The following is a 13,167-nucleotide window of genomic DNA, read 5'->3' on the forward strand; positions in this document are numbered from 1 at the left end:
TTAAAAAGAGTGAGAGAGTAGCTAAAGACTTCTCCAAGATCCCCATAAATTCTCCAGCTGAATTGGGTGGGGAGGACAAGAGGGAAGGAGGTAAACCCCAATCACAATAAAACATTTTCTTCCCCCAAAAAGCTTTCCGGGTCTTCTTTGTATACCACAAAACAACAACAAAAAATGGCACAAGCCCAATTTTTAGCAGATACTTAACAGGTCCCCTTTAAAAAGAAATTGTTAAAATTACAACCCCATCCCCTATAATGTGTCCTCAAAACTGACTTGTTTAAAAAAACAAAAACAAAAAAACCCCAGTCCTCTTTGGCTTCAAGAGCCAATAACTGATAAGGTAATTAGGTTGTTTCAGATAGGCTGAGTAAATGGAGAGAGGCTTACTTCCACAATGCTATTATACAAGAACAACATGTGAGAAACGTATTTGAAGCAAGTCAGAGCCCTAGTGGGAGTCTAACTCTTGCATGAGTCATGACAGGAGCAGACATGTTCCAATCTCTCTCCACATTTTACCTTCCATTATGAGATTTATTAATAGCCCACATACATCCAGCCATAACACTGCTTACAATTTCAAGGAGTTTTTTGGGGTTTTTTTTGGTACAATCCTCTTTCGTGGTTTCCTCCACATCATTCATGGAGTCTTTAAAGTCCCATCCCTTCTCTAGATACAAGCCTCAGCCAATTTTCCAATTCAAGAAAGTTTGATGAGATTCTTTCAGAGCCATCAACACACTAGTCCCTTAGTAAAAGGAAGAGGTACTTTTGAATAATGTAAAACACTCTTCATCTCTTATTGCTGAGACAGCATTGTTATGCTATACCCTTAACCTAGGAGAAAGAAAAACACTGCAGCAGGAACAGAATCCAGGGCTCATGCTGGGCAGAGTAAGCCACTACCCAGAGATGGAATCCACAATTAAGAACAATTTTTTTTCACATCTGCCTCTTCCTGCAGCCCCAGCACACCCAAGTCTCCTATTGATCCCAATGGGAATTACATACACATAAATAACTATTGCTGAATAAGATCTAAGCTGGAATTTGTATGTAAACTTTTATAATTCCATCATCAAACACCTTGGTGTGACAAAGATAGCAGACCCAACAGATATACAAAAGCATTGTATGCACATTCTTATGTAGGAATGAATCATCCCATTAATTTGTCCTAATTGTGAACATAACATGGGAACTAGCATTTTCAGTTTAATTCTCAAGTAAGGCAATTTTTTGATCAACTATTATTGTTCCATATCAACCTTAATCACTATGTGAAAAAGAAAAAGTTGGGTGCTTCTTTTAATGACTCTTTATTACTAGTTATTTTAATGTTTTGTCATACTGGGCCCTGCAATTCTTCTGTGATTATAGTTTGTATAGTATCATTCCACCCAACTTCAAAAGAATGACCTCTCATAGTATAGATCTCTTTCCAAATACTCACTTTGGTGATGGTCTTTAAAATAGCAAGTCGATCCACAGGTGGTGGCAAACCCACATAGAGTGTTTTATCCAGTCTGCCAGGGCGCAGAATAGCTGGGTCAATTATGTCTGAGGAGAGGAAGACAAAATATAATCCTGAAATTAGATGCAATACTAGAAATGTGTGTGGAATAAAAAAAAAAAAAGATGTCTTTAAGATACTGTTTCAATGATATTTCATAGCAATCAGGTTAAAAAACAGAGAGAGAGATTGAATGGTTGGAGAAATTATAGTGAAAGAGATTTTATGTATATATGGTAGACATGTGCAGTCAAGAGTTTTGGGATGCACTCCATAACAAAATATCACAAATTGCTGGATATGTACTACCAAATGATCCGTTGGAAATCCTCCTGGGGCTTCCTAATGAAAACGGTCACAGAAAAGGAAATGAAGAATTAATCTCTCATCTGCTAGTAGTTGCTCGGTTATTGGTAGCCTATCACTGGAAAAAGAAAAATAGCTCAACCACAGAAGAACGATTAAAAAAAAAAAAGGAGGCTGTGATTATGGAAAATTAACACACCAATTACATATCCAGCAAGACGGACAGAGAGATACTTAGATATTTGGTTACCTTTCAGTCAGTACTCAGATAAAGCATATTCATCTGCAAAAAGAGGCAGCACACCTGTCCAAGTTTTTTAATATTAACATTTGATAGACATGCCTGGGTCTGTTAAATGTGTATATAGCCATTTAATTCAATTTAATAAAATCTTTAAAAACAACATATCATAGGTGTTATAATGATGCTCCCTCTGTAATATGGTACCATCCTGTTAAACAGAAAACATCAATGACAACAGTCTCGTAAAAGTTCTCTAAACAAAAGCTAACCATTGTACTGATTGTTTTGTTTCTGATATTTACCCAGCAAGGATTTGTAAACTATGTAAAAACTTCCTAAATAAAATAAAATAAAAAATAAAAAAAAATAAAAATAAAATAAAGTGTGCGTGGAAGGCACAGCAGACAACATTTGAAGCTCTGAAGACAAAAAAACAGTTTGATAAACAACTGTTACTGCCACCAAGTGAGAACCGACATTGTCTAGTTCACAGTCCACTCACGTGTCTGGTGTGACACAAGTGTAAGTCTACCCCTCAAGTATCAGTTGAGCCTACTGACAGATATAGGCAGCTTTTTCTTGTTCGGAAATATACTCAGAGAACATTTGTCTGTCACACCTGAGGGTGCTGACATAGCTGAACAAGGAGTTCTACATGAATTCACAAAAGGAAAAAATATTTTCAGCTTGTTCTCTTGGGGGTAAGGAAAGAATTCTTGCCAAATCAACTAGAGCCAAAAATGTTTAAAGTAATATAAAAGGTAAATTAAGAATCAATGTTCATCTTGGCAAAGTACAGCTATGCAGGTGAAAACACTTTCTTATAAACAATCCTCCTTTTTATTGTTCATCTGCATTGCTATAGGATCTTACTCTTCTGGAAGGTAACAGAGGAGATGAACACATTAAAATATTAGATGGCGCTGCAAAGCGCCACATGAACTTGGTCTTCTGAGAGGAAGTGCAGACCAGGGACTCCAGACTTTATTTGGTCTTGGGAGAGAAATGAACATGGAGATGAGAGAAACTGGAATCCTTCATGAAGTCAAATGTTCGCAGGAGGCCATTCACTGTTTTTAAGTACTGCTGGAATCTATAGGAGCTTTTAAGCACCACAGACATATATGTAGAGTCTTCAAACACAGCAGGAGTCCATAAATACTAAAAACCTATTGTAGTAAGAGAGAGGAAAAATGGTCCAATAGTTAGGCTGCTAGTCTCAGGTTTGGGAGAGACCCAGCTCCACTACACACTTCCTGTGTGAACCACAGCCAAGTCACTTAGCCTCTCTCTTTGCCTTCATTTCCCAGCTGTAAAATGGGGATAATAGCATTGCCATACCTAACAGAGGTGTTGTGAGGATAAATACAGTAAAGACTGTTAGGTGCTCAAATATCCAGGTAATGGGGGCAACTTTGGATACACGATTATTAAAGTCTAAAGGTATTTATTAAAGATATAAATTTCTTTGAAGACTGGTAGGAAGGTTTAGAAAGGATGCAAGAAAACACAGCTATTACAAACAACTACATACTAATGTTACAATTAAGAAAACCTAATATTAAAAAGCCTGGAAAAGATCAATTAATCCAGGCAAAGATCCTAATACCCTTATAGTTCATATATGCACTTACAAAAATTCAGAGGTGTGAAAAATTATGAGAGGTGCAAGATAGGTTCATACCAGCCTAAAGAGATGCAAAAAAGAAGGGAATCCAGCAGCACATGAGCTCTTCAGGGGGTAGACTCTCTTTTCTGTGTTTGTACAGTGCTTATCACAATGGAGCACCAAAGGAGACTGAGGCAATTGCATGCTACCATAATTTACTACTACTAATAGTAATCCTAGATTTAGAATTGTACTCTGTTTTGTGCAAAGGTTACAGTTACATTCGGTGTATTAAATATCCTTCACCTCTGAGAGAAAACTGATGTAAAGAGGAAATAAACAGGTCAAAGGTGTGCTGACCACCTTTTTCTTCTAGCAATACCATCAACAAACCAGTGTTTTCCCAAGATACAGCAGTCACGCATCCATTTTAATAGACAGACTGCGCATTCAGATGTCCCTAAGTAGTTAATGGCCATAATTTCACCTCTTGTGAACTGAAAGGTTGGAGAAATCTGCTGCTAGATATAGATGTTGTGGGTAAAGAAGCACAGGCAATTTATCCCTAATTGCTGAAGAATCCTGGTTTCTTTCAAATCACAGACTAAGGAAATATATTAGATGAAATCATAGTTGGGTGTCACTCTAGCTGGATATCATAGATAGTCAGGAAAAAGGAATGGAAGTACATCCATAGACATGGCACACAGACACACCTCTAGTGGCGTTAGCTACTGCAGGTATAATGGTGGAAGGTAACAGACTGAAGAGTCTAGACTCTTCATCAGGCAAGGTAAGGTTTAGCCAAGATTGGTGTCCAGGCCTGCATTTTTTCCCTTATTCTTCTAAACCAGGGGTAGGCAACCTATGGTATGCGTGCCAAAGGCGGCACGCGAGCTGATTTTCAGTGGCACTCACAGTGCCTGGGTCCTGGCCACTGGTTCGAGGGGCTCTGCATTTTATTTGCTTTTAAATGAAGCTTCTTAAACATTTTAAAAACCTTATTTACTTTACATACAACAATAATTTAGTTCTATATTGTAGACTTATAAAAAGAGACCTTCTAAGAACGTTAAAATATATGACTGGCACGCGAAACCTTAAATTAGAGTGAATGAATGAAGACTCGGCACACTGCTTCTGAAAGGTTGCCAACCCCTGTTCTAAACACAGGGCTGTCAACAACATTATCCTTTTCTGGCACAAATACATTTTCCAGGTGCTACGTATGCGTGTGTGTTATGGGGAAAGTTACGCCACATTAAGAACAGATGACAAGAAGTCATTCCAATAGCTAAGAATTGCTTTTAGTGCAATGGTATCAAACACTATGCATTTTTATTCTACTTTCCATCTGAGGATCTCAAAGTGCTTTACAAATATTAAATTAAGCCTCACAATTCCCCTATATGGTAAGTATGATTCCCATTTTACAAACAGGAGGTTAAACACAGAGAGGTTAAGTGACTTGTCAAAGGATACACAATAAAAGTTAGTGACAAAGTCTAGTAAAACACTCAGCTCTAAATCCCACTTACTTTAACTAATAATCAGGACAGGCTCCAGGGTTTTTGCCGCCCCAAGCGGTGGAAAAAGAAAAGAAAAAGAAAAAAAGCCATGATCGCGATCAGCGGCAGCTCAGCCACACCGCTTTCTTCTTCGGCGGCAATTCGGTGGCAGGTCTTTCCCTCCGAGAGGGGAATGAGGGACCCACCGCCGAATTGCTGCCGAAGAGCCCAACGTGCCGCCCCTTCCCCTTGGCCGCCCCAAGCACCTGCTTGCTAAGCTGGTGCCTGGGAGCTGGCCCAGCTAATAATCTATACTTCCTCTTACCCCTTTTTTCAGTCACTGGCCCTTAAATGATCCTGAGAACCTGAATTATTACACTTCTGTAATGGGGAAAGAAAAATTTACTCAATGTTTACCCTAAGGTGGTGCTCAGCATTTGTTTAATCATTTTGGAGAACATCCAACCCTTTTCCATAAGTATCTCACACCACGCAAATTACAAAATGAGATTACACAACAGAGAACATAACTACATGACAGAGCTACTACCTAAAGAGCTAGGACAAGAGTCAACAAGGTTTGTGGATAAATTTAATATACTCAATAGAATGAGACAGGTTACTAATTATTGCAGACCAAAATCCACAATGGTTTCTACAGAATTTTGGAACAATTCAAACCCTACTTATAGCAATGATTCTTGATGTTCTTGTAAACTAAGGCCTGGGCTACACCACAAAGTTAAGTTGGCATCATGTGACCAAATGACAGAGGGCACAGGAGACACACAGAGTTTTACAGAGTCCCCGGATCCAGTATATGTACAATAGTTTACCAAAGGGTGGCATGTAAGGTCTCTACCAAAAGTCAGTAGCCCACTAGTAGTCAATCATTTCAAAATGTATATATGAGTAATATGTAAGGAGTTACGTATCTATTCTGGAAACTATGTTCTCAAAGCCTTGAACTTAAGGCAGGTAACCAAGAGGTGATGTATTAAGCAGGTTCCTTTCAAGCAGGAAGTTGCACACGCTTATCTCCCTGTCTGGTCCCACAACATAAGACTATCTGCATATGGAGCCAGATGCTAATTAAAAGATTGCAAGGTCAACAAGAGAGGGAGGCTGTGGAGAAGAACAAAACAAAACAAACAAGGATGTCCTGTTTATGGAAAAGAACAAAGAACTGTCCTGACGTATCTATGTAACCCAATAGATGCCCGGGATCTTTTACTGAAGAGAAACTGTCAGCATGTTTTGTCTGGAAAATGCTGCAAAGATTTTGGGTGAGCTAAACTTCAGTAGACAGGAGAGTATCTTGGTAATGGTTTAGGCTTTAGAATGAGTGTTATGATTTTATTTTACATGTTGCCATTTGTTTCCAATACTTTGACTCACTACTTCTCAAATCTTTAAGTGTCCAGTGGAAAAGGAGAAGGATACTCCAGGGCGACCCTCAGAGATTGGAGGGTCCAATTGCTAACATGCAGAGGAACAGTGGAGGCTGCGGGGTGGGGGGGGGAGAGGGGAGGGAGGAGGGAAGGAATGAGGGGGAGTGCTTGTGTTGCCTGTGGAAGGTGGAGTCAGGGAGCTGACGCATGACAAACACAAGGCTTCCTCATGGTAAGGGCAGGTGGTAGTGAAGTGCCTCACAACTGTGGGTACCTCCAAGAAGAGTAAGTTAGTAATGACTGAGAATCACAATCCTGTGTAGCCGGAGACATTTTATGGCCTTAAACACTTGGGTCACAATGACCACACTGTGGATTTTCCAACTCCAAAATAATTGCCCACTGACTGACAGCAATTTGGTGTTGCAAATTTCCAGAGCATGATTGCCACTTGCTTCTCCACTTTCAACGCTGCTCATTTTGGTGTCCCTGCACCAGAGGGCTGGGGCAAGCTTGGCACCCAGCCCCAGAAATGTATCCTTTTGCATCCAAAAGTTCTGCAGCCACTGCTTGCTGTTCCAAACCTGCATTATGAGATGATCCCACCAATCAGTGCTTATTTCTTGGGTCCAAAAATGGCACTTTGCCACATGGAGCTGCTTCATGAACGCCATCAGCAACCTAGCATTCTGTGTGCAGTGTCCATCAGCATCCAGTTGTGGTCAGACACCTCTGCATCACCCTCATCACAACTCCAACTGCAGCAATACACCCTCAAGCTGCAGAAATATTAGAGAATTGTGCATCCTGCATTAGCAACAGACAAGAGAATTGTGTTGAGGTTTGCAGGCTCCATGCTTCTGTCAGAGAGATGGTGGATACCAACAAGTGCTGTGTGGACTATGAGAGAGTTTTTTAAAAAATAGAGCAAAAATTAGGGAATGTGAAAAGTCTGATGGGGTGTAGAAAGTGGCATGGTGAGAACTTGACCCTATCTCCCACAAATCCCTGTGCCACAAAGCATTGCAAAAATGTCCCAAAAGGGACTGCACTGGATGGTAGTGCAGAGCACAGTGGGGAACCTAACCATGGTGTGCCACACTTTACATCAACACAAGCACTCCTGGTGAGTATGTGCCGTGCTAACACAAGCAGCCAAGTGTGCACGTGCCAGAGCAATACACAAACTTCAGTGGCTGAAACTTGTGTCAACCAAACTTTGTAGTACAGACCTGGCGAACGTCTTCGATCCCAGATACTGGGACGGTAGTGGAGTGAAAAACACAATACAATTATTTAAAGGGCTTTAAAGACCTTTACCTGAAATAGCACATCTGCCTCTTTTTCACTCTCTGAATTTCTTGAAAAACTGGGAGCTCTAAGGCTTAATTCTCTTTAGATTAACAAGACAGTTTGACTTTGGTTCCACATGCAAAGGAAAAGAGATGCAATTAAGCTTAGGGTATCGAATCTCTGCTATTATGACAGTAATCAGAAAGATTTAAAAAAGTTCATCAAGGTCATTTGGTATGCGCAACAAGAACTTCAGAAACATCTTGTGTTTTAAAGGAGAAGTTGGAAGTCCTGTTTTAGAACCCTTAGCATGTGATGCCATTATCATAACAGATTTCACAGGACTGGTGAAGAATAAATCCTTCTCTTCCATGTAAAGTAGGAATCAGATAGTTCCTAAGGGTTTTATATTTTAAAAGTTTTTACTAAAGATCAGTATATGTCCATTACCAACAGCTCTACAGTATTAAAGGAAGTTACAATCTTACATTTATGTTTGAGCAATACTGATGCAATTAAACTAAGGCCTGCTCTACACACAGATTTTGTACCAGTATAACTATATCAGTTAGTGGTGTCATTTTCCCCCAAACAATAGTTATAGTGGTACAGTAACTCCTCACTTTAAGTCGTCCCAGTTAATGTTGTTTCGTTGCTGATCAATTAGGGAACATGCTCATTTAAAGTTGTGCAATGCTCCACTATTACGTTGTTTGGCTGCCTGCTTTCTCCACAGCTGGCAGCCTCCCTACGCCCCCGCCCCCAGCACCTCCCGCCCACCGGCAGACCCCACGGATCAGCGTCTTCCCTCCCCCCTCCCCCACCTGCGGCAATCAGCTGGCTTGCGGCATTTTGGGGGCATGAGGGAGGGGGGAGGAGCGAGGACTCGGCACACAGGCTCCCCCCCTCCATCCCCTGCCTCCCGAATGCCACAAGCCAGCTGATTGCCTCAGGCAGGAGGCAGGGGGGAGGGAGGAGGAACCTGCGCGTGAGGGGTCCTCACTCCTCCCCCCTCCCTCCTGCCCCCTAAACACCGCAAGCCAGCTGATTGCTCCAGGCAGGAGGGGGGGAGAGGAGCGAGGACTCGGCGTGCAGGCTCCCCCTCCCTCTCCTGCCAGTGGCAAACAGCTGGCTTGCAGTGTTTAGAAGGGAGGGGAAGGAGGGGGAGGAGCGAGGACGCAGCGTGGAAAGTAAAGGGGGAGGAGGTGGGACGGGAGAAGAGGCAGGTCAAGGATGGGGGGAAAGGCGGGGAGTGGGCGGGCTGAGGGTTGAACGCCCCCCGCTCCCCTGGTGCTTGCAGAGTAGGGGAAGCTGCCGCTGCTGCGCAACGTGCTTCTCCTAGCCTACAGCACGTTCAGCCTCTTTGCCTGCCTCATCTCCAGTGCCAGTGGGCTATGCCTGTGTAGGGTAAGGCTGGGGCACCTCCCAACTATAGTACTGTACTGTATGTACAGTATGTTGGTAAACACAGCACATGCACAATACTCCCCCCCAGCGTAGTATTAAATTGCTTGTTTAAAACTGTTTAAAACGTATATAATGCCTTTTGTCTGGCCAAAAAAAAAAAAAAAAAAATTCCCTGGACCTAACCCCCCTATTTACATTGATTCTTAAGGGGAAATTGGATTCGCTTAACATCGTTTCACTTAAAGTTGCATTTTTCAGGAACATAACTACAACGTTAAGTGAGGCGATACTGTACAATCCCTACTGTAGTTGCTGTTATAAGAGTATAAAGGTAATCTATATCTGCATAGCTTATTCACTTTTGCACATGGGAGGAGCTAGATCAAGATAAAGAACCTTTATACCAGCAAACCGCATCCACACAAGGGGAGAGGGTGTTGCACTGCTTTAACTATACCAGAATAGTTAAAGCAGAACAAACTGTATGTAAACAAGGCCTGAGTAGCAACCATTTGTCTTTTACTATACTGGAGGCGTGATAGTCTGCCATGATACATGGAATTGAAGAGACAGGAAATTTTTTTATGTGATCTTTCTACCATTAGGATAGTAAGCTAGAATTTTTGGATTCTTGAACAACTGCAAATCGTGTATTCATAGTTGTCTATTTTCTCTGAGCAATTCCAACAGAGTTTCTCTCAATTCCACAAGAGCCAGAATAATCTATGAAACATTCTGAACTGCATCAGTTTAAGGATCACATCCTAAGTAACTATGTTAGCTCATTTTCTTTGTTTGGTTCAATTCTCACATGAATTCCAGATCTTTTCACCAAATACACTTTAAATAAATGGGTCTTATGCCACATAATACATTCATCCATGAAGCCTGATGAGCTAGAGATCTCAATTTTCCTAAGTACTCATTATTAAATACTTGCTTTGGGCACAAACACTAATTTCAAGGTTCTGTACATATAATAATAGATTTGTGAATTCTGCCAAGATGTCTTAATCTATCAATTTTATTTTTTTTCAGCTGTAACACATCCAAGAAGTCTAATATCTTCATGTTTCTTTCTGCACCCAAAATATTAGCTGGTCATTATCTTTAAGTGATCATTTATAAACTGAGTATTTTACACTGTGCAATTATATCCTGCAGTGTTTTTTATTCAGTGTTCTATGTATGCATTGCAAGGGAATTAAAGGGCTGATCCAGTGCTCGAGGTCTCCTATTATCATCAACGGGCACAATGAGGTAACAGCCTCTATTCAATTTAAACAGTTTCCTGGAGATCTGGCGCTAGGGGAAAAAAGTTATTATGTGCCCCCAAGACATAAGTTCCCTTTTGTAACCGCAAATAATGTACCCAAGTCACAGAGTACACTTTTCTAATAGCCTTTGCTTGGAGCACATTAGGTATACTCAGGAAGTACTGCTTGTTTCCAGGAGCAATTCCAAGTACAGACCTGCCTTGGAGCCCAGTGGATGCACTGCATGCAGGTAACAGCCGATAAATCACTTCAGTTAGACAAAGGAGTAGTGAAGGCAGTCAAGCCTATGGGGAACATGAATATGACCTGGAACAAGCCATTAAAGCAGAACAGGAGAAGTATTTGTACTCTTCAGCAGGAAGAAATGCAAACCTGTGCTCTTCAGAACAGCAGCACTTACACTGCCAAAATACCTTCACCCCACAACTCACATTTGGAGGGCGACTGTTCATAGTGAGTGAGAAAACCTGTTTGGATCCAGATTGCACATTTCATTTCAAACAACAGATTTCCAATATTATTTATCTAGTGCTAAAGGTATGTGGTACTGAACTGAACCTATACCGAGTAAGAAGTTCTCTGTTTGGTGGGGTTAACATTGTAGGGGCACAGGCAGATGATATGCCTGTTCTTTAAATCTGGACATTTGACAATTTACCAAACAAAAACCGAAAATTTAAAGTGTGCTTTGACAGTTACAGGAAGTTTGTTTAATAGATATAAGGTGTGATGGTGGTGGAATGCCCCCCATTGTCTCATAAGAAGTATCAGAGGGGTAGCCGTGTTAGTCTGAATCTGTAAAAAGCAACAGAGGGTCCTGTGGCACCTTTGAGACTAACAGAAGTACTGGGAGCATAAGCTTTCGTGGGTAAGAACCTCACTTCTTCAGATGCAAGTCTTGCATCTCAAAGGTGCCACAGGACCCTCTGTTGCTTCATAAGAAGTACTTGCTCAAAAGTTTTCGACAGCATAATAAAACATAGTGCCAACTGAGGATTACAATTGTAACTAGAGCAGAGACATGTAGTTTCAAGAGATACCTGCCCCTGCCCCTTTTGTATGGCTGTGAGACCCCTCTGTAATTACCCCTCCTTCAAGCCCCCTCAGACTCAGAATCATTCATGGAAAAGCCTCACTTGGGGACACCAGCACCCATGCTGCTCCATCCCTCCACCCAGCCATGAGTTCAGAGAAGAGATACCAGAAACTCAGTTGGCAGGAGCAGAGACAAGCAGTTGCAGAAGGGATCCTAGGGCACTGATGAGATCAGACTGCTTTTTTCAGGTTTTATTCTGGATATTCTTTCCCCTACCTTGACTGGTTTTCACTCCATTTCCCACCCTCCCTGTCTCTTTACTTCAGCCTCTCTCATTATGCCTTGCATGGTCCCCTTCTCCCCAGCTACCTTATCCCCCTCTCTTCAATGTCCCCTCTCCCTTCCTTTGTCTCTGTTTATCTAATTCTTTCTTAACAAAACCACACCCAAATTAAAAACCACAAACACCAAAAAAACTGCAGAACTAACACAGCATTTGCAGACCTTCATATTGTTCATTCTAAGTTCTCTCTCTTTGTATCCACTCTTTGCCTTATCCATTGAGATTGAAAATTCTCCAGGACAAGGAATGCCTCTTACTTGGATTGTACAATGCATAGTAGCATGGGACCCAGGCCTCAGTTTGGTCCATAAGCGATTCTATTACACAAATAATATAATGAGTGAGTTTTAAGAAGCGTTATGTTAAACAAAAAGACAGTTGTGTGTGTATTAAGTGGAGAAGCTGTTGCTAGCATATATGAAAGTCACCCAGAGTACATCTACACAGCAAGCAGAAACCCATGGCAGCAAGTCTCAGAGCTCAGGTCTACAGACTTGAGCTTACACTGTGGCACTGAAGATAGCTGTGTCAATGTTTGGGCTTGGGCTGAGCCTAGGGCACTAGGCTTCAGAACCTGAGGCTCAGAGGTGAAAGTAAGCCGGTCCAGTCCAGTACGCCGTGACGGACTGAACCAGCTTCTCCGGCAGTGATTTAAAGGGCCCAGGGCTCCAGCCGCTGCGGGGAGCCCCGAGCCCTTTAAATCACCGCCGGAGCTCCGGCAGACGGGCTCGGGAGGGGATTTAAAAGGGCCCGGAGCTCCCCATAGTGGCCGGAGCCTCTGGCCCTTTTAATCATGAAAGGCCTCATCTCTTCTGGTTGAGGCCACGCCTCTTCCATTTGAGGCCATGCCCCCCCCACTCAGGACTCCAGCGAACCGGTAAGCCCTTTGAGTTACTTTCACCCCTGCTGAGGCTTCAACCCAAATGTCTACACAGCTATTTTTAAACACTGCAGCGCGAGCCCAAGTCTGTAGACCCAAGCTCTGAGACTTGTTACCACAGGTTTCTGCTTGCTGTGTAGACATACCCCAAGATTTCAGGAGTCAAACAAACAGTGGGGACAGAGTGGCCAGAAACATGACCAGGATGAGAGGAAGGCAACTGAAAAAACAGGATGTGCAAGGGTTCTTGAGAATATGTTTTTTTCGGGAGCGGGGAGTGTGTGAAGAGGGGAGAGAAGGAAGGTTATGGAGTGGAGAGAGGAGATAGATGAGATGGTATATGGAAAATCTGGTATA

At 42.1% G+C, this 13,167-nt stretch overlaps 1 protein-coding gene across 2 annotated transcripts in view; it reads right to left on the bottom strand.

Annotated features, from left to right (window-relative positions):
* The window catches only part of NVL (nuclear VCP like), a 65,637-nt gene that overhangs the window by 20,959 nt on the left and 31,511 nt on the right, over nt 1–13,167 (bottom strand). The window contains exons 19-20 of one of the 2 annotated variants that reach the window (XM_034764669.1): nt 1,457–1,563; nt 569–751 (exon numbers count right to left, since the gene is read on the bottom strand). In XM_034764669.1, the coding sequence (XP_034620560.1) occupies nt 737–751; nt 1,457–1,563 (122 nt within the window). In that variant the 3' untranslated portion in view covers nt 569–736. Of the gene's footprint in view, nt 1–568; nt 752–1,456; nt 1,564–13,167 lie in introns of those variants that run through there. The other variant, XM_034764667.1, reaches the window with a different exon arrangement.

Source organism: Trachemys scripta, chromosome 3 (genome assembly GCF_013100865.1).
Source record: "Trachemys scripta elegans isolate TJP31775 chromosome 3, CAS_Tse_1.0, whole genome shotgun sequence".
Taxonomy (NCBI): domain Eukaryota; kingdom Metazoa; phylum Chordata; order Testudines; family Emydidae; genus Trachemys; species Trachemys scripta.